The 21690-nt window shown below is 42.9% G+C and overlaps 1 protein-coding gene across 1 annotated transcript; it reads right to left on the reverse strand.

Annotated features, from left to right (window-relative positions):
- Positions 1-2319: 2319 nt before the first annotated feature.
- Positions 2320-20876, reverse strand: LOC116317465 (coiled-coil domain-containing protein 151). The gene is made up of 13 exons (XM_031736240.2): positions 20703-20876; positions 19564-19685; positions 19233-19310; positions 13852-14037; positions 13613-13714; positions 7198-7323; positions 6925-7047; positions 5042-5191; positions 4800-4960; positions 4492-4648; positions 3434-3586; positions 3073-3160; positions 2320-2985 (listed from the first exon to the last, which is right to left on the reverse strand). Exons 1-13 carry the CDS (start codon positions 20773-20775, stop codon positions 2861-2863), a joined length of 1644 nt encoding a protein of 547 aa, XP_031592100.1. The 5' UTR covers positions 20776-20876; the 3' UTR covers positions 2320-2860.
- Positions 20877-21690: the final 814 nt, after the last annotated feature.

Here is a 21690-nt window from a genome sequence, read left to right on the forward strand (position 1 = left end):
TTAAAAACATTACAAAGGACCAAGGATAAAGGAGGATTAGATCTGCCTAACTTTAATCACTACTTTTTAGCCAACAGGCTTCAGTTCATCTCTAGATGGTTGAAGCACACCTTCTTAGATGAACCCTGGATAGATGTAGAACAGGCACTATGTAATAATCTAGAGATTTCAGACCTACCATTTATCAGCTCAAACATCAAACGACATGAATGCTTTAAAAGCATCAACATCAGCTCTTCTCTGACAGCATGGTGGGAGTTTCTAAAAATGACAGAGTCCTCATTAATCCCATGCAAACGTACACCTATCTGGAACAACCCTGACATATTACATAACAATAATATGATCAACTTGCCAAATTGGAGTTATAAAGGAATTAAATACTTGGAACATATATTGGAAGGAACAGACTTTATTTCGTTTGACAGACTAGTTATACAATATGGGATCAACAATAAAAGATGTTTAGAATATCAAAAAATTAAATCCACAACAAAAGAGAAATTTAAGCCCAGTCAAGTTGAATTACAAACACCAACAAGTGTGGTACAATTCTTTACTCTAAAACCCCCAAATTATTGTCTAAAATATACAGAACACTTTCTAAAATAGATGAATCAATATCCCTTTATTGCAAAATGGGAAGCGGATTTATGGGTCAGCTTAGACCAAATCTTTTGGTATCAGATATGCTTAAAAACCTTTCAATGGATCAGAAATCCCAGTTTGCGATTAATACAATACAAAATACTACATAGAGTCCACTATACAGTTAATAGGATGTTCCAGATGGGCTGTTTTCTAACAACTGCTCACACTGTCAAGCAAATACACCAGACAATTACATCCACGCTCTTTGGTTCTCTCCACAAGTTCAGAAGTTTTGGGGCAAGATATGTGAAGACTTATCAAAGTGTCTGAAATGTAACATTCCAGCCTCCCCTTTACTGTGCTTGCTGGGCAACTTGGATGAGGTCACTACAGAAATAAATACAGCCCACACTGCTTTCACTGCCCTATGCATTGCCAAGAAAATGGTGCTCATTAACTGGAAAAATAAAATATAATCTTAATTCTAACCAATATAGAAACCACCTAATAGATCACATTAGTCTTGATACAGCCTCTGCCATCACATTTGATCAATCCCTCTGGGCTCCTTTGATTGGCTTCATCAGCTACATCTTAGGCTGTTACATCTTTGCAGGAGGTCTCCTCTCTCCAGGAGTTCACTCTGCAGGTGGGGGAGAGATATTGGAGAGGTGGAGAATGAACTCAACCTGGGTGTCTATTGTCTTGTGTAGTCTGGGAGATGATTGGATGATGGGGTGGGTGCAGTTTTCTCTGTGGTGAGGTCGGGTGGGGCTGCACAGGGTTGTGAGGGGCTGGGCGGTACTCCCCCTCTGTCCCCTTCTGGCCGCCTGCGCCTCAATTTTATTCCACAACCTAGACATCCACATTAAACATACTTCCATAACACATACATATAGGGCCTTGTGGGTGGGCACGTTATACAGCGTCCAGAGGATGGTCTGTGTATTCAAACCCACCTCTGGCGCCGGTGCCAACCCTCAATTTTAAATGCATACTGAGGCATACTGAGGGTTTTTGGGAGGAGCCGTGCTGCTCTCTGGCAGGAAGCACCATGCCCTCCTGTTTTTTAAACGCACTTTAGAACAGCACGCAGCAACACTACATATGAGTAGTGTTGCTGGCCACCATGGTCACCACCCATCTTGAGGAGTTTGCCCCCTCACATATACTAATGTGCCACAAACAGGACTTTAATATCACCAACCATTCCCATGTTATTACGGTGTATCCATATAAATGGCCCACCCTGTGTATGTGGGTGGGAATGCACGTTTGTGTCTGTGTGCACCTGTTCATCTGTGTCTATATGTCAGGTTGGGTCTTAGACGCCACCTCTCTGGTAACATCTCAGGCTCTCCGAGGTATGGAGGTCTATCTCCCCTCACCACTCTCCATGCCGGTAGCAGATGCCCTCAGACGCTGGTGGTTCTTGGTGTCTGGGGCTGGGCACTCATGTATGTACCGGCTCACTCCTGGTGGCTGTTTGGCGGAGCCTGGCACCTGTGACCCAGCTGGGGATTTTTTCTTCCCCCCTTTCTCACTATCTCTTCTCCCCTCTGTTTTTCTTTCTCTCCCTCTTTCTTTCATTCTTTCTTTCTTCCTGTCCTATCCCCCAGTCTATCCCATCTGTAACAACCAAAAATAAAATAAAATAAATACATAATAATAATAAAGGTCAATCAAATGGACCAATATGGCAAGGCCATGATGATCCACTTGGTAAAGTAAATCCGCTAGGCATCTTTTTTGGCCTTCAGACAACAATTCTGATGGCTGAAGATCCAAATGGGACAGGCCAAAAAAAATAAAAAATTTTCTGCCAAAACCTCCGGACAGGCACACAAGACCACATAGCATGCATGTAGTGCTCAACAAAATTGCCTGTATAGTGGATGCATATATTTGAGTCTGCAAGACCCATTTAGAGCCGCCTCTTTCCTGTATAGTGTATTCTGTGGAGACAGGCAGAGAGTGAAATATGAGTAAAACAACCAAAAATGATGTGGAGTAAAGTGTTGACAGCTGACTGTTGCCAAATGAAACCTACTTACACAACAAGTACAGACATAAGGTATCAATTCATGACAGTCATGTAAGACTGTTAAAACTTAAATCTTCATTTGCTGTTTACTACATATCCTTGTAGCAGCAGCTAAGAGGAGAAACTTGATAGCAATGGCAAATCACAGTCTGTTCACTCGGCTCAAAATCATCCCGTTTTACACGTCACTGCTTTATTTTGGGAGAGTTTGGAGATGCTGTCGGATTAAAACTTGCCCTTCCTCTTCTTCTGGGCCTTTCTCTTTGAGTTAGAGTCGACGATTAGCTGAGATTGACGCTTCAGTGCCTCACGAGAGATGACGTGAGCCCCGTCCTTGTCACTCTTGTCCTCTGGAACACAATTAAGTAATCAGCAATTTCAATGTAATTTAGTCTGTAGTCGTAGCTGGTAGTGTGTAGAAGAAGTTACCAAGTTACCATCACTGTATGGATCTTGTGCTTGATCCTCAGGTGGTTTGACTTGGGTGCTGTGTTCGGGCAGTTTCCCCTCAATCCTGACGTAGAACTCATAGCAGAAACAGAAAGGGTTAGGCTTAGTGTTAATCAGTGTCATTGGCAGATTGTGTGTTTGTATGCTCTGTGTTATATTCTCAAACAGAGAAGGTGTTGCTGTGTGTTAATGATCATCTACACACATGTGTTTTACTGCTTTTCTCTTAATGGGGAGCCCATGGACAAACTTAAACAAAAACCTTGACTGACTTTGCAAATGTCAAACATGTTGTTTCAGACTCAGAGGATCCATTTCAAGTTTTGAGCTTGTAGGCTTTTGTCTCACCTCCTTTTCCAACATCTCCTTCATTATAGCAGCCACATCCTTCCCCTCAAGCTCTTTCTGCAGAGACTCCAATTTCTGCTCACACTGGGCCATCAGCCCCAGCACCACAAAGTCCTCTGAGTCTGGATGCATGTTGGGAACTGTGTGCTCATCCTGGGAGATGATGAGTGAAAAAAGGAACAAAAGCACATGAAGACTGTGGAGCTCCAGCAGGGCAGCTCTCTCTCTGAGGAGCATTTCCTTTGAAGGTAACACTCTTAAAAAACGTACCCTGAGACATTTGTAGTGCATTAAAAACCCGACAAGGGAAGCATGACAGAGGTTTACTTCGATTACACACACATTATGTAGGAGCAGGTAATGATAATACAAACTGATTTGTAAATAAGGGGACATGAATGACTTGAGCTTAGTATTTAATAATATACTACGGTATACTTCGAACTAACTCGGCAGCTCACTCTCCTGACAACACATCCTTTAAAGATATTTGGGGTCAACATGAAAGACAGGCTAATGTGAAAGGTACAAGTGAGGTCAGAGGTCAAATGCAAACTATAATGTGATATCCCTATATATCATTGTTGTCAATACAAACAGTGGCCATAGCATTAGTATCACTTTATCTATTGACCCTGAAAGAGAGGTCAGATGTGACATTTTTACCTTCTCTATATGCTGACAACACACAGCATGCCTGTAAGAATCAGTTTCTATGTTCTAAGGCAGGGGTCCCCAATCCCAGTGCACGAGGGCCGGTGTCCCTGCAGGTTTCAGATCTCACCCTGAGTCAACACACCTGAATCACATGATTAGTTCATTACCAGGCCTCTGGAGAACTTCAAGACATGTTGAGAAGGTAATTTATCCATTTAAATCAGCTGTGATGGATCAAGGACACATCTAAAACCTGCAGGGACACCGGCCATCGTGGACTGGGATTGGGGACCCCTGGTCTAAGGCTTTAGTTAAAATCAATGTTGCCCCAGTAAATGGAGAAGTTGACGTTGAAGACCTTTTGGTAACATCAGGAATCCTAATAGACTGGTTGTTTGTACCAGTGAGATGTGCTGAAGATTGTCTGCCAGGTGCTCAACTCCGTGTCGGACGGCACCGAGGGTTTTCACAAGCCAATCCAGTCGCTCTTCGGCTTCATCGCACCTCTGCTGCTCAGCCTGCAGCTGCTGCTCACGCTCCTGGAGCGTCTGCTGGTGGCTAAAAAAAGCACACAGAAAGAGCAGACGCTTCAGAATAAGCATTAGACACTCGTGTGATGCTCTGAGTCCCAATCACACCAACAGAGAGTCCATGTGATTCACAAACACTGTGACAGCTGCTGCATGACAGAGTTAAATATGTGTCTGACCTGAAGAGTTTAGCCTCCCCAGAATATTTCATCTCTTCAAACTGTTGCTCCAGAAGCTCCTTCTGCTCCTTCAGCTGCAGCAGGACCTCCTCGTTCTCCTCCTGCCGCCTCTCCAGATGTCGACGTGTCTCCTTCTGAGAAGTAAAGTGCTCCTCTAACTCCTACAAACACAAAATGCTTGAAAGGAAAATGCATATCAGGAAGCACGCTGTGTGTAGCAGAACGAGCGGACACCTTTGCACCTGTATATTGGTGATCCCTGTGGCCTCTTTGATGCGTCTGAAGGCCTCCTCAGCAGTCGAGATGTCTTTCTCCTCTTCAGCCAGCATCCTGGTGGTGCTGTGCTGGACCTCACTGCTTAGTTCATCCAGCTGCACAGCTGCTCGCTGGACCTGCACGATGCAACAGCAACCACTGCACATGTCAGTGACTTCGTTTCACTTTACAGAATCATAATATTGTGTTTGAAGAAACAGACTGCGGTTAATGGGCTGTAGGTCACAGGATGCGCAGGGCTGAGCATGATTATGTGTGTTCAGTGGTCTCAGCTCACACCTTTCTGTTTTTTTTTTTTTTTTTGTTGAAGCAACATCATCGCTCTGGATTGAAGGTAGGTGTGGGCGTGTTTATTATAACCACAACAGTTTCTTTCTTTTTTCGCCTGTCCCATTCAGCACTGTCCATCCATCCATCCATTTTCTTCCACTTATCCGAGGCCGGGTCGCGGGGGCAGCAGCCCAAGCAGAGAGGCCCAGACCTCCCTCTCCCCAGCCACCTCCTCCAGCTTATCCGGGGGAACACCAAAGCGTTCCCAGGCCAGCGGAGAGATGGGACATGGTGGGACATGCCCGGAAAACCTCGCCCAGGGGGCATCCTTGTCAGATGCCCGAACCACCTTAGCTGGCTCCTTTCGATGTGAAGGAGCAGCAGCTCTACTCTGGGCCCCTCCCGAATGGCCGAACTTCTCACCTTATTTCTAAGGGAGAGGCCAGCCACCCTCTGGAGGAAACCCATTTTGCCGCTTTTATCCGCAGTCTCATTCTTTTGGTCACTACCCACAGCTCGTGACCATAGGTGAGGGTAGGGACGTAGACTGATTGGTAAATTGAGAGCTTCGGTTTTACACTCAGCTCTCTCTTCATCACGACGGACCGTTACAGTGTCCGCATCACTGCGGCCGCTGCAGTAATCCATCTGTTGATCTCCGGCTCCCTTCTCCTGTCACTCGTGAACAAGACCCGGAGATATTTAAACTCCTCCACTTGGGGCAGGAACTCGTCCCTGACCCAGAGCAGGCACTCCACTTTTTTCCGTTCAGCACTGTAGCAATCACAATTACTGTCTGAGAACCAAGAAAAATGCCCAACACATTTATTTTCCCAAGTGGATCATTACGGCTTTGCCATGCTGGTCCACTTGATTGATCTTTGTTATTTGTTTATTTTTATTACTTTTTCTTACTCTTAAGTTATTACAATCGGTACAGAGATGACTGGGGGAGAGGAAAGGCAAAGATGTGGACAAGAGAAGTCTATGTCTTTGCCCTCACCTCACATCTTTCTACCGTTGGAGAGACTGATGATGTCACCCACGGTGTGGGACGGAGAGATTTCGCAGGTCTTTCCTCCCCACTGCTGTCAGACTCCACAACAAAGACTTTAACTGATCAAACACACACATCCACACATGTGCAATAACACTAATGTGCAATAATCTTTTCTGGCATCGTTGTATTTTTACTCAGTTGTATATAGCATTTGTATTCTATTTTTATCTTATTGTATATTTTATTCTATTTTATTCTACTGTATATAGTATTTTATTTTATTCTATTCTGTACAGTTGTGTACAGTATTTATTCTTATTTTATTTTATTCTAATTTTTGCTTCATAACTTTTGCACTGTCCACTTCCTGCTGTGACAAAACAAATTTCCCATGTGTGGGACTAATAAAGGTTATCTTATCTTATCTTATCTTATCTTATCTTATCTTAAACATCTCTGTCACTAATATCAATGTGATTGGCCTGCTGTGCTGGCGTGAGCAGGAAGGCACTTCTTTATATCTTTGCTCTTTTATTTGTTACTCATCTACAAAAACTGAGTACATTAAATGTCTCTCACCCTTCTCTCAACTTTTGCAGCCTGGGCCTTGCGCTCATCGACCTTTTTCCTGTAGCTTGCTATCACTTGCTCCCTCTCCTTACACTCCTTGTGAAGCAGCTCCTCCTCCTGCTGCAACTCAGCCTGCGAAGCAGAAGAAGACGTAGGCTGATGGTGGTAAGTTGTGAGATACAGTGACTCCTTCATTTATTACTCTGGCAAATCAGCTGGATAATGTAAGCGATGCTGAGTGTTTCTTAATCTGAAGTCACAGCAAAGGAAATTACAGGTCACCTTAGCAGCTTCTTTGGAGAGCTGGCTGTCAGTATTCACAACCTGCAGACTGCGAAGCTCCTCTCTGTGCTTCAGGATTTCTGCTTGCAGACTGTCGAGCTGGCTCTGATACGCCAGACTCTCATCCTGAAGGTGGAAAAGTGAGAGAAATGCAGGCAGAAGCACAAACAGGGGCGATTCTAGGATCAGAGCTTTGGGGGTGCTGAGCACCCAGAGAGCTGCCCAGCCAGCCAAGATACACTTTACTCATCATAATGAGACTTCTTCCCTGTCTCTGTCAGTCCCTGCATCCTTAAATGTCTCCAGTTGTACAGAGTTCCCTCTGACTGTCTCCTTGGTGCATTTAAACCCCTGTTCCTCCCTGTCCTCATCCTCTGTTGTCTTCATCTCCGTTATCAGTCATCATAATTTTACCATCTCTGTGCAAGTCTGCAAATTTCTTTATTAAATAATAAGATTCTTAAATTCATCAAGTCTCTCTGTGCCTGGGTCCTCGTCATAAAACATGACATCACTGTTTTGTACATTTTAACACAATTTAATCCCCACATGTGTGAAAGAAAAACAAAACACTTTTTTTAAAGTCTGTAACAAAACCATAAAATCTGATAAAGGTTATTTAAATGCTGCAAAAGAAGAATGGACTGGAATAAAAAAAAAATACATATCCTAAAATAGAATAAAATATACAATAAGAAAAAAATACATATCCTAACCTTAATTACTGGGGGAAAATGATGAATGATGCTCATAGTGAGCATCATTAAAAGTAAACTGAGTGCATTTTTTGGCCAGAGATTCACTTTTAATGTGTATGTGTAATATAATAGCCTACAGATACATAAAAATAAACTCCAAAAATAGAGTCCTTGAAATGTACAAATGTACAAAATATTGATAGAAAAATTATAAAAATGGAGGCAACTTTGCCTATGGTACAATGTATACAATGTATGAAAAGATCTGTACTGCAGATACTTCTACGGCTCTGCAGATTTTTTATTTTATTTTAACCTATGTCGCCTCACCTTGAGGTTGGCAAATCTGTCTATCATATTTGGTGGTCAAGTCTCTCAAGCAGTTTAACGGTTTCTGTTTTGCCTGTCAGTATTCCCTGTCTGTTTTCTTACCTGGTTCTTCCTGACCTTATACTTTCTCCTCACGTTCCCCTCTTTCCTCCTCTCTCCCTCAAAAGGCAAATAACCAAACCACATGTACATCTAATAAAAGATATAAATATTGAAACACTGATCCAACATTATTCTTGATTGGCGGATCATTTGTTCTTACACTTTTACCTGAATGTTGCTCCTGGGTTTAATATCGGCACATATGACAAAATAACCAGCTTCTCTCATTCCATTTCAAACAGGACAGTGGTAACAACAGAAGCTACGGACAATTTTAAGTTTTAGATTTTAAATAGGCTGTATAAATTTCAATGGGAGCAACAGGACGGTCAAATATCGCTGATTTTACTACAGAGCAGGACGGATTGTAGGGTAGCAAACATCGTCAGAAAACACGTTTTCAACACTGCAGGTTACCTGGGTGTAATGTTTTTCAGCTAAAAAGAAACATGGTCTGACTCCTACCTAACTATATAAAGAGTAACTGAAGGTTAAATGCAGCTAACATGTCCTGTTCTAAGCCAGCCACTCACACTTCAGCTCCGCTGCGTCTCAGCCACCATTGCTCTGGCAGAAAGGACGCTAGAGCCAGAGTTGGGGAGAGGCGAGCTGGAACAAACCATTTGGGGGGGTTATCTATACTTTTGTTGTTAAAATGTTCCGTCTCAATTAAGTACTGTATGCTTTTTATATTTTTAGTAGTGTGTCACACAAACAGCAAATATTGTCAAAAAAAGTAAGAAATCTTTGGGGGTGCTTTGATTCACCCCCCAAGGTGCTAAAATCGCCCCTGAGCACAAATAAGGCAAAGCGATCAACAAATTAACATCAAATCAATGCATAAAATATACAATATTCTGTGTTCAGTAATACTACATTTATAAAAAAAATAAACTTACTATACTACCCTCAGACTTCCTATAATCAGACCCCATCTGGTCTTTAAGTAATGATGTGATGAATCCTGCTTCCGGGTCCAAACTATGCGTTTATTAAGGCTGTTGTGTTTTTAACATGTTTTGTATCTTGTTCTATTTAATCTGAACAAGCCCCTAAAAACAGTCAGTGATCACTGTCGGCCTCTCTCGGTTTTTATCACCACTGTTCATTTTAAAGCACAGTTATTAAAACCTTACGGTGTAACTACCGCCCAGCCCTAATCTGGTATTGTGGATGGATTATCTCAGTTGTTCTCCTGACTGAAGTTTGGTCCGTTTACAGCATCCTGCCATGCGATTGCATTTGTCCCTAACCATCGGGAACCCTCACCTTAACTTTTATCGAGTGGAAAAAAGTTAGCGTTTATCCTCCAGCTTCACTGTGTTTATGTTATGCTAACATAGCTGTGTCGCTAGCGATCATGTAGCACATCATTATATACCAGCTAGTCCAACTTCAGTAACCCAAAAACATCACTGCTGTTTAGTTTTCTGTCTTCATTTATGTTGGAAGTGATAGCAGTGTTAACTTGTTATGTTCTGTTATATTGCGAGAGTACTGTTGCCCGTGGTGAGTTGTTGTTATTGTGTGTGAGCAGTAAAACATGGCATAACGAATAAAGTGCTTGGAGTGAGACTACGACGTCGTGTCTTTTGACTTAACATTGGTATCAGAGGATGGTTACCAATTATAAAGTACCACCACAGCTTGATGAAGCCAGGCCATACGAGTGCTGGAAGAATGAAGTCAATATTTGGAGACGAATTACGGAGCTGGATAAAAACAAGCAGGCACTCGCGGTGGCGCTGAGGCTCGAGGGAAGAGCCAGAGAAACAGCCATGGAGATACCCGCGGAAGATTTGAACAAAGGTGACGGTATGGAAACACTACTTGCAAAACTGGACGCGGTGTTTCAGAGAGAAGAAAAAGACCGCACATATGAAGCTTACTTGTGTTTTGACTCCATTGCAAAGAACCACAGTGTGTCCATGGCAGACTACATTATAGACTTTGAACAGCGTTATAACCGGATGAAAAAGTACAACATGACGCTGCCTGACGCTGTGTTAGCATTAAGCTTCTAGATACAGTTTGTCTTGATGAGAAAAGTCAACACCTTGCACCGACTTAACATTTGCGTCTATGAAGTCTGCACTGAAACGGATTTTCAGAGGGAAAGTAGCCGGAGTTTTCAGTGGAATTCAACTGAACCAAGATGCAGTTTTCCTTACGGAGCAAAAAGGTCCCAAATACAAACGAAACAACGGTACTTTGTCACGGAGTGGACAGCGACAACCACTACAAGGTACCAACCCACTTGACAAGTTTGGCAAGCGAACAAGATGTGCTATTTGTCTCAGTACTTACCACTGGGCTAAAGACTGTCCTCATCGGAATGGTGACCAAGTAAAGCTAACTGAAGATGGAAACATGGAGGAGTGTAACATTACTTTGTACGCTAAAGCCTCAATGACAGACTCTGAAATCTTCCTGACTGAAGCACTGGGGTCAGCCATTATTGATACTGCATGTGCACGTACAGTTTGCAGTCAGAAGTGGTTAGATAGTTACATGAGTGACCACAGCCAAGGCCAAGTAAACAAGTTGCTGCAATCAGAAACCCCCAGCTCCACACCATTTCGCTTTGAGGATGGCGGTGTAGTGTATTCCAGCAGAAAAGTGAAACTTCCGGCCAAAATTGGACAAACGAAATGTGACATTGAAAGTGAAGTAGTTCCTGCTGACATTCCACTACTACTGAGGAAATCGTCTATCAAGAAAGCAGGGACTTTTCTAGACATGGAGAATGACAGTGTTGTTCAAGCAGCCTGTTCCCTTAGAGCTCACTAGTTCGGGACACTATTGTGTGGACATTAGAGATGAAAATACTACAGAAAGCTGCAATGAAAATGAAGTTCTCATTGTAACTGCTGAAATGTCTACAAAAGAGAAACAGAGAAATTTCTTGTGAAACTTCATAAACAGTTTGGTCATGCATCTGCAGAGAGGTTACTGAGACTCATCCAAAGCTCTGGCAATACAGACCAACAATGTGCAGTTATTCTGCAAGAGATAGTTCATGACTGTGACATTTGTCAGAGATATTGCAAAACCAAGCCGAGACCTGCTGTTGGTCTACCTCTGGCTTCTGAGTATAATGAGAAAGTAGCGATGGATCTACATGAGCTGGAGCCTTCACATCATCGACCACTTCACACGGTTCAGTGCCGGCAGCATCGTAAAGACAAAGAAAGCTGCAGAGATCGTCAACTCCTTCATTCACACCTGGATAAGTATTCATGATGCCCCCAGACGGCTCTACACAGATAACGGCGGAGAGTTCAACAACACGGAGATTCGGGACATGGCTGAAAACGTCAACACTGAGGTAAAGACAACGGCGGGGTATAGTTCCTGGCGCAACGGACTACTGGAGAAACATAACATGACACTTACAGAAATCCTCCTGAAGGTAAAAAAGGAATGAGGATGTGACTGGCACACTGCGTTAGACTGAGCCCTCATGGCCAAAAACAGTATGCTTAATGTACATGGTTATAGTCCACATCAACTTGTGTTTGGCCAAAACCCCAACCTTACTTCTGTGTTGATGGATAAGCCACCTGCCTTAGAGGGCACAACTGTAAGTGCAAGAGTAGCTGAACACATATCAGCATTACATGCTTCCAGGAAAGCATTTACTGAGGCAGAGTATTCAGAAAGGATCATGAGAGCACTACGCAAGCAACTTATGCCTACAGATGACAAATATGAGGCGGGAGATAAAGTACACTACAAACAAGTCGACTGTACAGAGTGGAAGGGTCCAGGTGTAGTTATTGGGCAGGATGGAGCTGTTGTATTTGTAAGACATGGTGGGACTCTTGTAAGAGTGCACAAGTCAAAGTTGAGTAAAGTGGATGCACAGACTGGAGATAAACAAATACCACAGAGTACTACTGATGATGACAATGACAACAAAGACACAGTTGAAAATGATGAGACAGAAGCACCCGATGGTGAACAGACTATTAGTGAGGAAGAAGAGATCACTAGTGACAGAGAAACTAACACTACAGTAACATGTCTATGACACAGTCTTCTACATACACTGATCCTGCCTCCTCTGCAGATGTAAAGTTAAGAGCAGGATAGCTGATCCCTTTTACGAACAGAGACAACGGTGTTCAACATACAGCCAGAGTATTAGGCAGAGCAGGAAAAGCCAAAGGGCAATGCAAAAACTGGTACAATGTGCAATATCTTGAGCCTGATAGTAGTGAAGGTGAAAAAAAAGCTTTAGACATGTCATTTGTTGATGGTCTTTGCACTGAAGCTGAAAACAGAGATGCAGATGTACTAATAACAAAAGATATTTCCTTTGATGCTGCCAAAAAGGAGATTGAGAACTGGCAAAGTAATGGTGTGTTTGATGAAGTGAAAGACCTTGTCAAAAATGTGTGTCTACTAGATGGGTCTGTACAATCAAAGAAACTAATAATGGTATTGTTCCGAAGGCCCGATTTGTGGCACGGGGGTTTGAAGAGGTAAATACTCAAGAACTACAGAAAGACTCTCCAACATGTGCATCTGAGTCCCTCAGACTGGTGCTAGCTGTGATATGTCAAAACAAGTGGAAAGTGAATTAAATGGACATTACATATGCCTTTTCGCAGGGAATGGAACTGTCAAGAGACATTTATCTTCGCCCCCACCTGAAGCTGGCAAGGACAATGTTCTATGGAAACTAAAAAAGTGTGTGTATGGACTTGCAGATGCTTCACTTTATTGGTACAATAAGGTCAATGCCATTATGGTCAAAACTGGTGGTAAAATATCACAGGTTGATCCCGCAGTGTTTTATTGGCAGAATGAACTGGGATTCAACAGCCGTCTGTGTGCATGGGTGTTGGACTTCCTCACTGGCAGAACTCAGGTGGTGAGGGTGGGTAGATGCATGTCTAACAGCATCACCAGGAGCACCACAGGGATGTGTCCTCTCGCCACTGCTCTACTCCCTCTACACTTCAGACTGTTTGTAACTCTCAGTGATGCTGCAGTGTTCGTTTGACTTTGGACCTGGAAACGGCTAATGACGTCAGGCTCAAAGAGCGGATTTTGCAGAGTACAGAGATCTTACAGGAAGTGTTTAAGAGACTGTGCTCAAGTACGAGCATGCAGGTGTCTGCTAACACCTAAAACAGAATTTATGCTGAGAGCGAAGACCAAAATAACCATTTTCAGAGACCAGCTTTGCAGTGACTGTTTCAAAAATATTTAACACAAACCGTTACATGAGACGGTGCTGACAAAGTCTTGCGGTTTACGAGGAATGCTGGACTGACCTGTAAGTGACTCTTTAATTTCAGGTAGTCAATCATGATGTTCTCGGCCTCCTTGCACTTAAACTGGCTTTTCTCCAGACTGTTCTCCAGGACCCGCAAGTTCTGAACACAAACACGAATCATTGCTCATTGTGACCTTTGACCTGTCACAATGCACATCTTATAACAAATGAGAACCATATAAAAAGAAACTCAGAGGCAATGACACTTTTTTGTTTTTGAATCAGAGAGGTAACTACCATGGCATTCTCCTCTTTTTTCAAAGTGCGAAGACCAGGGGGCGCTGCACTGTGCTCTGGTTTCATTCTCCGGTACTCCATCTTCAGCTCTTCATGGTGCCTCTCATAGATCTCAGTGCCATGTTTTAGGGCATTGAAACGCTTCCTGTGGGATAGCACGCATTCGTCTAGTGTTTCAATGATCTCCTGTGAGACATGCAGAGGGGGAATGCAGTACAGTCATGCATGCGGACCATGACAACAGATTTAGTGTGCAGTCCTGTGAAGAACTAAGAACACCCTGCTGCTCCCACAGGAATTAAAAATGTAAGTAATCACACACTTAATTGATTGATCATCATCGGTGTGAGCAGGTCTACAGAATTCAGGTGTGTTAACACAATCTTCTCAGAAGAGGACGTTCCAGTGAACTCACAACAAGCTCAGAGAAACTGCAAAAGCCCGTCATGATCCTTTTTCTCAGTCTTTTTCCTTTTGTAGTTTTTGGTTATTGCTGTGATTGTTAGATATCTTCAGTTTGTTAGCCTCTGGTTTGGATTTTCACCCGTGTGTCTTTCTGCTTAGCACTCCAGTTTTGTGCCCCCCCTCCCAGTCTGTTTTAACAGCTCTTAAATTAGCATAACAAATATTTTTCACCAAAATTCAGGTGAAATTCCTAAGGTGGTCACTTTTGACCGGGAACTCCACAGATTCAAGGTTGATTAAAACACTCAAAATTCAATGAAAGAAGTGCTCATCACGTTTATATGTTCAAGTGCATAGTGTGGAAGATGTCATAAGGCCTGGAGGCAATCACATGTAAAACACAATATTTATGAGTGTTTTAAGTCGTAAATCGGGGCGATTTGACCCGATCACGACAGGAAGGTTAGTTTGCTCTTTTTTTCTAGCCTTTTTCAGTTTGGTATTCTAGCTCATTTTCTCTTTTTTCTCAGCCCTGATTCTGTCCTTTGTAATTCCCTGGGTTTGTTTTCCTGCCCCCTGCGCTCTCTGTGTCAAGTCTGTTTGTTTCCTGAGATCTGTTACTTGTTTTACTTTGTTGGGTTTTTTGTCTTTTGTGCTCTGTATTTAGTTTTACATTCCTTGTCTTATTTTCTCACTTAGGTTTAGCTGTCCTCCCTGGCATGCCTATTTGTTCCTTCAGTTTGTCTCAGTTCTTTGTTGTGTCCTCTCTCATGGTTGCGTGTCTTCTAGCTGTTGGCTCTTTAGTTTTGGACCCTCGTTCATGGCCAGCCTTTGTTTTGTATTTTGAGTGCAGCATTAAAGTTGTTTTTGAAGTTTATTTCCTTCCTTCATTTCCTTCCTGGGGCGACTGTAGCTCAAGAGTTGGCCGTTCGCCTTGTAATCGGAAGGTTGCCGATTCAAGCCCCAGCTTGGACAGTCTCGGTCATTGTGTCCTTGGGCAAGACACTTCACCCGTTGCCTACTGGTGGTGGTCAGAGGGCCCGGTGGCGCCAGTGTCCGGCAGCCTCGCCTCTGTCAGTGCGCCCCAGGGTGGCTGTGGCTACAATGTAGCTTGCCATCACCAGTGTGTGAATATGTGTGTGAATGGGTGGATGACTGAATGTAGTGTAAAGCGCTTTGGGGTCCTTAGGGACTAGTAAAAGCGCTATACAAATACAGGCCATTTACCATTTACCATTTCCTGTCCTGCATTTGGGTCCAAATCTTGTGTGCCACACAGCTAGACATGACCAGTGTTGGTTACTTTAAATTAGTAACTTAGTTACATTACTAGTTACTTCTATCAAAAGTAACTCAGTTACTTCAAGTTACTCGTTACTTTCAGAGTAACTAGTTACTAGGGAAAGTAACTTTGGTTTTACTCAGAATTCTCTTGTTAATGTGTTGCTTCTGTAACTGGATACCCAGCCAGATTGCCAGTCTTCTAGCTTGCTTACTTGCCACAACTGCACTGTGCCACCTACCAATAGAAAGGAAAAAATAATGTGCACATTTCCACGAGAGAAATCCCACGCCTGGACCGTCGTTGACCGCCGCCATGATTCTAGCCTGCTTTTTACATCCAACATAAAAACTGCAGTCGTGGTGCTTTTGATTGTACTCAGAACTTGGAAATTCTGCCTTCTGAATAGGAAGATGTAGGTAACACCAGACTGCAGATGAGCTGGATACAGAGCTGGACTGGGATTTTGACTAGAGACCGGCCCACCATTATAGGAAAAATCATAAAGCCTTTGAATGAAAATAAACACTGTTGTGACAGTGATGTACACTGTTCTGATGGTATATATGTATCAATCTATCAATTGTTTGTTGTAAGACTCAGATAATTATTTTTTTAAAAGCTAGACATTTTAAATGAGAATAAGAAAGAAAAGTATTTCCTTGTGCCCCACTTTCCCTGTTAATGCCCTACATCAGGGTTGGGCAATTCCAGGCCCCGAGGGCCGGTGTCCCTGTAAGTTTTACGTGTCCTTGAACCAACACAGCTGATTTAAATGGCTAAATTAGCTCTTCAACATGTCCTGATGTTCTCCAGAGGCCTGGTAATGAACTAATCATGTGATTTAGGTGTGTTGACCCAAGGTGAGATCTAAAACCTGCAGGGACACCGGCCCTCGGGGCCTGGAATTGCCCACCCCTGCCCTACATGAACCCCTGGCAACACTTTGCTAGACCCGCCCCTGCACAGTTACCAGCTGTCAGCTACATAGAAAAGGATCCTGGTGTTATTTGTCAGAAACAGTTCATAACTTCCCTTCAACTCATCCATTTCACCTAACAGGTAAACATGTTTCTCCATCACCTGTTCAGCTCTGATGATTCAGTAAGGACATCTCCTGGTTTCATCTGCATGTTTCCCTCTCACCACATATCCAAACCGATATCATGACCAGCAGCTTTTACAGCTGTGGCTCCAGCAAACATCAGCTGATACTAGAAATTAATATTAAATAAATTCTAACAACAGCTGATCAAGCTTAAACGTGCTGCTGTTGTTTAGCGCGACATGGTTTCCTCTTTCTGGCGCAAAGTGGGTGATAAACAAACAAGAGAGAAAAGCCGATCAGCTGATCATTGATCAGTTTCATGATTGAAGTAGAAACAGGAGAGGGAGGGGGGAGAATGAGAGGAGAAGAGGCAGCTGTGCAGCAAAGACACAGAATAACTCCAGCTTTGTGTCTTTTTTCATTCCAGCTGAAGTCCGGGACAAACTGTGTTCCTTTTCAGCTCAATACAAAACGCGTAATATTTTCTCTGAATGCGGGACGATTCTGTTTTTTACAGGACGGTTGGCAACTCTAATAATTAAACGTATGAACAAAATAAAGTTCAACATCAGTAACATAGCACCCACCCAGCTGTATAGAAACTCCGCCATGCTAGCTAGTACCCAGTACGAAAAAGTCAGCATAACGAAAATAAGCTCCACCTAAACTTGGTTTATATCTGACCCAGATAGACTGCAGGTCATAACTTCTTACCTGAAGTTCAGTTCACCTGAAACCCGGACCGGCGGCCGCTTCGGGTCTCTCCTCTTGCCTCCCTTTTCCTTCATCCACCTGCTGGCCTCCACCACTTGCTAATGTTACTGAATCTGTGGAAGCTCCGCGATAGCCACCACACGAAGTAACGAATAATGAGCCTATCTAAATCCCAGTAACGAGTAACGCGTTCCTGGTTTTGGCATAATAACTAGTTACCGTGCTCATTACCACAATAATAACGTAGTTACTTAATAACGCGTTAGTCCCAACACTGGACATGACAAACCCAAAACAGCTTTAGCAGATAGTCTGCACACCTTAGTGAGCATGTTAAAGGTTAAAGGCCGTGGAGGGCTGATGATTTAGGGACCTACGAGTCACTGAGTGGACCGTGGACACCTCTACATACTCAAGTATTCCAGAATCGGTGTGAGGCCATCTGTCCCACAGCTAAAGCTCGGACCAAACTGGGTCATCATGCGACAATGTTGATGACCCAGTTTGATCGGGATGAGCACCATTTCCAATAGAACGACTGGAAAATCAAAGAATCAAGGTGCTGCAGAGCTCAGAGAGCTATGCAGAAATGAATGGTGCAAACCGCAGTGAAGTGATCGTACCTATCCCTACAACCAAAACTTCAAATGAACTAACTGATTTCACGTTGCACTTACATGACTCTGGTAATTAAAACCTTGGAAAAGATCTTTAAAGTGTTATTAGATCCCCCATTAATGGTAAAATTGATCCTTCATAATTTGCTCATCAGCAGAGTGAAAGTGTTGATAATGCTAAACCCTTTATATTAAAGTCTGTCTAAGAGCACCTCAAAAAATCCAGTCCTCACGTTAGACTTCTGTTTGCTGACCTCTCTGCTATTAATAAGATGCAGCCTCACGTTCTAAACTTCCAGAACAGCTCCTGATGCTGACTTTAAACTTCCTACTGAAGAGTCCGACGGGTCCTCATTAACAAATGTCCGGCAGGACTGTGTCATGCTCTGGTTCCCCTCAGGGATGTGTTCTTGTTATTATGTATGCCGACAGCTGCAGGACTTCTTATGAGGACAGATTTATAATTGCCTGATATCACTGTCCTCTGAGTCTGTCCACGGCCCTGTTTTGCCTGAATTTGTGAAGTAGTGTGACGATAACTATCTGGAGCTAAATGTGTGTCAAAAACAAAAGAAATGATCATTGATTTCAGACGCATAACCCCGAGTATAAAGCGAGTGTTATTTGTGAGATAGTGCAGTCTTATAAATATCTCGGCACAGCCTTTGACAAATATCTCCATCGTAAAACAGGGTCAACAGAGAATGTGTTAGTAGAGAAGTTTTATGTCATTTTCATTGTTAATTTATTGGAAGTCTTTGAAGATTTTCTTTTATCTGCTGGCTCAGTATGTATCAAGGATAGAAACTTGCTTGGCAGTGTTGTTAATAAGTTGGTCGCCGTGACCTTGGACCCCACCCAGTGTAGAATAAACTAAACTTAAAGTCCTTCATTAAAATTCAGAAACCTAAAATCCTCGTTTCTCAGCTCTTAGATTACTTACTGCTGACAGATGATGAATATTTCTGTGAATGTTTATTCTTATACATTTCTCCTTGTTATTCTATTTATTTATTTAATCCTTATGTTATTTTTCTTGATCTCTGCTTTACTGTGCATCAAAGCTGGTTTAAAGACTGTGTGTTATGTGTAAGCTGCAAGCAAAAAGCTCTTTTTGGGATTAATGAAGTCGAATCTGAATCAGTGCTGTCAAGAAGAGTGGACCAAAATTGCCCCACAGTGATGTGACAGATTGATAGTCACAGAAACATTGCTGCAGCTTATTGCTGCTCAGTCACTGGCGGACTTATTTCTTCACAGTACTGCATTTCAAGTAAAATTGGAGTTCAGGGTGCGTGCACAGGCTTCCTCTCACCTTCACAGACTTGTTGCGGTAGGATTCCCTCTCCCTTGCTCTGTTTTGAAAGGCTGCTCTGATCACCTGCTCATCACGCTAAGAGGCAGACACCAGTGTAACCAAAAATGAATTCTAAAACACATTTTTTGAGTGAGATAAATGTGGTTAAAAAAGAGGAAAAGAAGGAGGATTGTTGTCTCCAGCTTCATAAGGACCATAAATGGCTTCCAGCTAGGTAGGCCAGGTTTCTCAGTCTGTGTGTGACTGCACTATTATCTTCTTTATTTTAAATTAAATAAAGTTCAGATCAGCATTCAAACATCTTTAGCTTGTGTTGTGACCATCTTACAGCATGAGCTCCTGCCAGCTTCCTGTGCAGCCTCCTGTTGTCCTCCCTCAGCTGATGGATCAGCTCCTGGTTCTTCATGATAGCAGCTTCATGTCTGTCATAGCACGCTTTTCTCTCCACCTCTATGGACACGTTTCATCACCACCACAATAATACAGAGAAACAGGTGACCCACAGTCACCTGCTGAATTTATCGGCTGTAAGTCAATTCTAAGAGTGTTAAAGTTCATTTGAGGACCTAAATGGCAGTTTGCTGTTTTTCACTCAGCTGCTTCGTCTCGACTCTTCATGTTCCAGGTGTTGCACTTTCTGCAGTTTATCACAGATGTGAGTAATGAAAGAGCTGTGTGCTGTGTGTATCTTCAGATAACTGTGTAAATCATGCTGATTGTAAAGTTGCTTCATAAAGTTAAAATGAAATATCCTCAGGCTGGATGCCTACCTGTGCGTTTCTGTGCTATCGTTTTTTTTCCTCTGATGGAAGAAAAACGGAACTCAGCAGGACCCTGAGTGTACCTGTCAGATGGTCACAGCTGTTGCTCGATATAACCAAAATAAGGTTGCACTGTTTTATATAAAATTAAAGTAAACAGACAGACCACTGTTGCTTGTGTTTACCTCACAGCGACTGTATGATTTACATTGATTAGATGGGATTTCAGATGAGTAGCAGCGATCATTCAGGATGGAAGCAGACTGAAGGTTTATCCATGAACCTCCATAATACAGATCTGATTGTCACGAGAATCAAGGTATGGTTCATGTGTAAAACAAATCATTATCTTCAGTAATCAGTTCCAGGTGTTTTGGAGACTATACAAACAATAACATTGTTGTTTAAATTTATTTTACAGCTTAAAATATCAATCACAGTTCAGGGCACTGAGAATTTTAGAAGACGAGTCGTTTTGTTAATTCTCTGCAGCTCATTTAAAAACACTGATCACCTGCAGGTGTCGAAACTTTGTCCTAATCGATACGAACTAGAGACAGCAAGCGTCTTCATCCGTGAGCTCTTTCATCGCTCAAATCTGTGATAAACTGCAGAAAGTGCAACATCTGGAACACGAAGAGTGGAACAAGCCGCTAAGGTGGAACAGCTGCCTCCAGCTGAGCTGAAACCCGCCGAACAAACTTACCGAGCAGTCTGATTTTCCGCTTCAGCCCCGTGATGTGTTCAGCTGCCATCGCTGTGACTTTTGGGTGTTTCATTCAGTCAGTGGCGGAAAACGAAGCCTTTGTTTCTGTTGGAGTTGGTCACAGTGTTGCCTAGCAACGTGTACACCTAAAGCCAAACCAGGGCTTGTTGAACGAATAGTCGCGTCATTCTCCATTCACTCCAGTAAGGATCACTGAGTCTCGCGATAGTTCAGGTGTTGTGCCAGAAGGCAATTGCCGTCCGCGGGAGCGCGCAGCTGCTTACAGCTGTAGGGTCCAGACACTGGCTGTGTCTGAATTCAGGGGAAGGATGCTCATAAGGACACTACCTACCTACGTCACAAGGTAGTGTCCTTAGACGGACGGGTAGTCAGGAAGTGAGAAGGCCTGGACAGCCCCCTTTTTTTCTCCATAGAAACTTTATTGAACAAACAATGAGTATCCAACATAACAGATGGGCTGTGGACAGCCTCCTAGCCTTCAACTCCGCCCTTACTTGCGTGTTTTTCCGGTCGCTAGCGCCACAGCGCGAAAACTTTAAAATGGACCCAGAAATGTCGCTCCGTTGTTTGGACAATTTTATTTCTCGAGGAGCTAGAAAAACCTTATCGTCGTCGCCCGCACGTTTTGTACATTGGGCTCATCAGAGACAATCATATCCAGGTAAAATAATTTCCTTTAATCTACACGCATTTAGGAATTACTTAGCTAAGTGTTCGCCTGCCAAAACTGATTTCCAATGTTTCCGAGTGTAATATGTGTAATATCTTTATGTATGTTGGTAAATAGATTTCGGTGAACATGGTTTACTAAGGGGTTTTATATATACAATAATTACCTGTTCTTCAAGTATCTTTATAACTCTGGTTATAATGTAGGTACAATTGATATATGTGTTGCGCTGTCTGCTGTCCTCTTGGCCAGATTACTCTTAAAAAATAAATTTCTAATGTCAATAAGATTTTTTTT

This window comes from Oreochromis aureus, linkage group 6, assembly GCF_013358895.1.
Source record: "Oreochromis aureus strain Israel breed Guangdong linkage group 6, ZZ_aureus, whole genome shotgun sequence".
Taxonomy (NCBI): domain Eukaryota; kingdom Metazoa; phylum Chordata; class Actinopteri; order Cichliformes; family Cichlidae; genus Oreochromis; species Oreochromis aureus.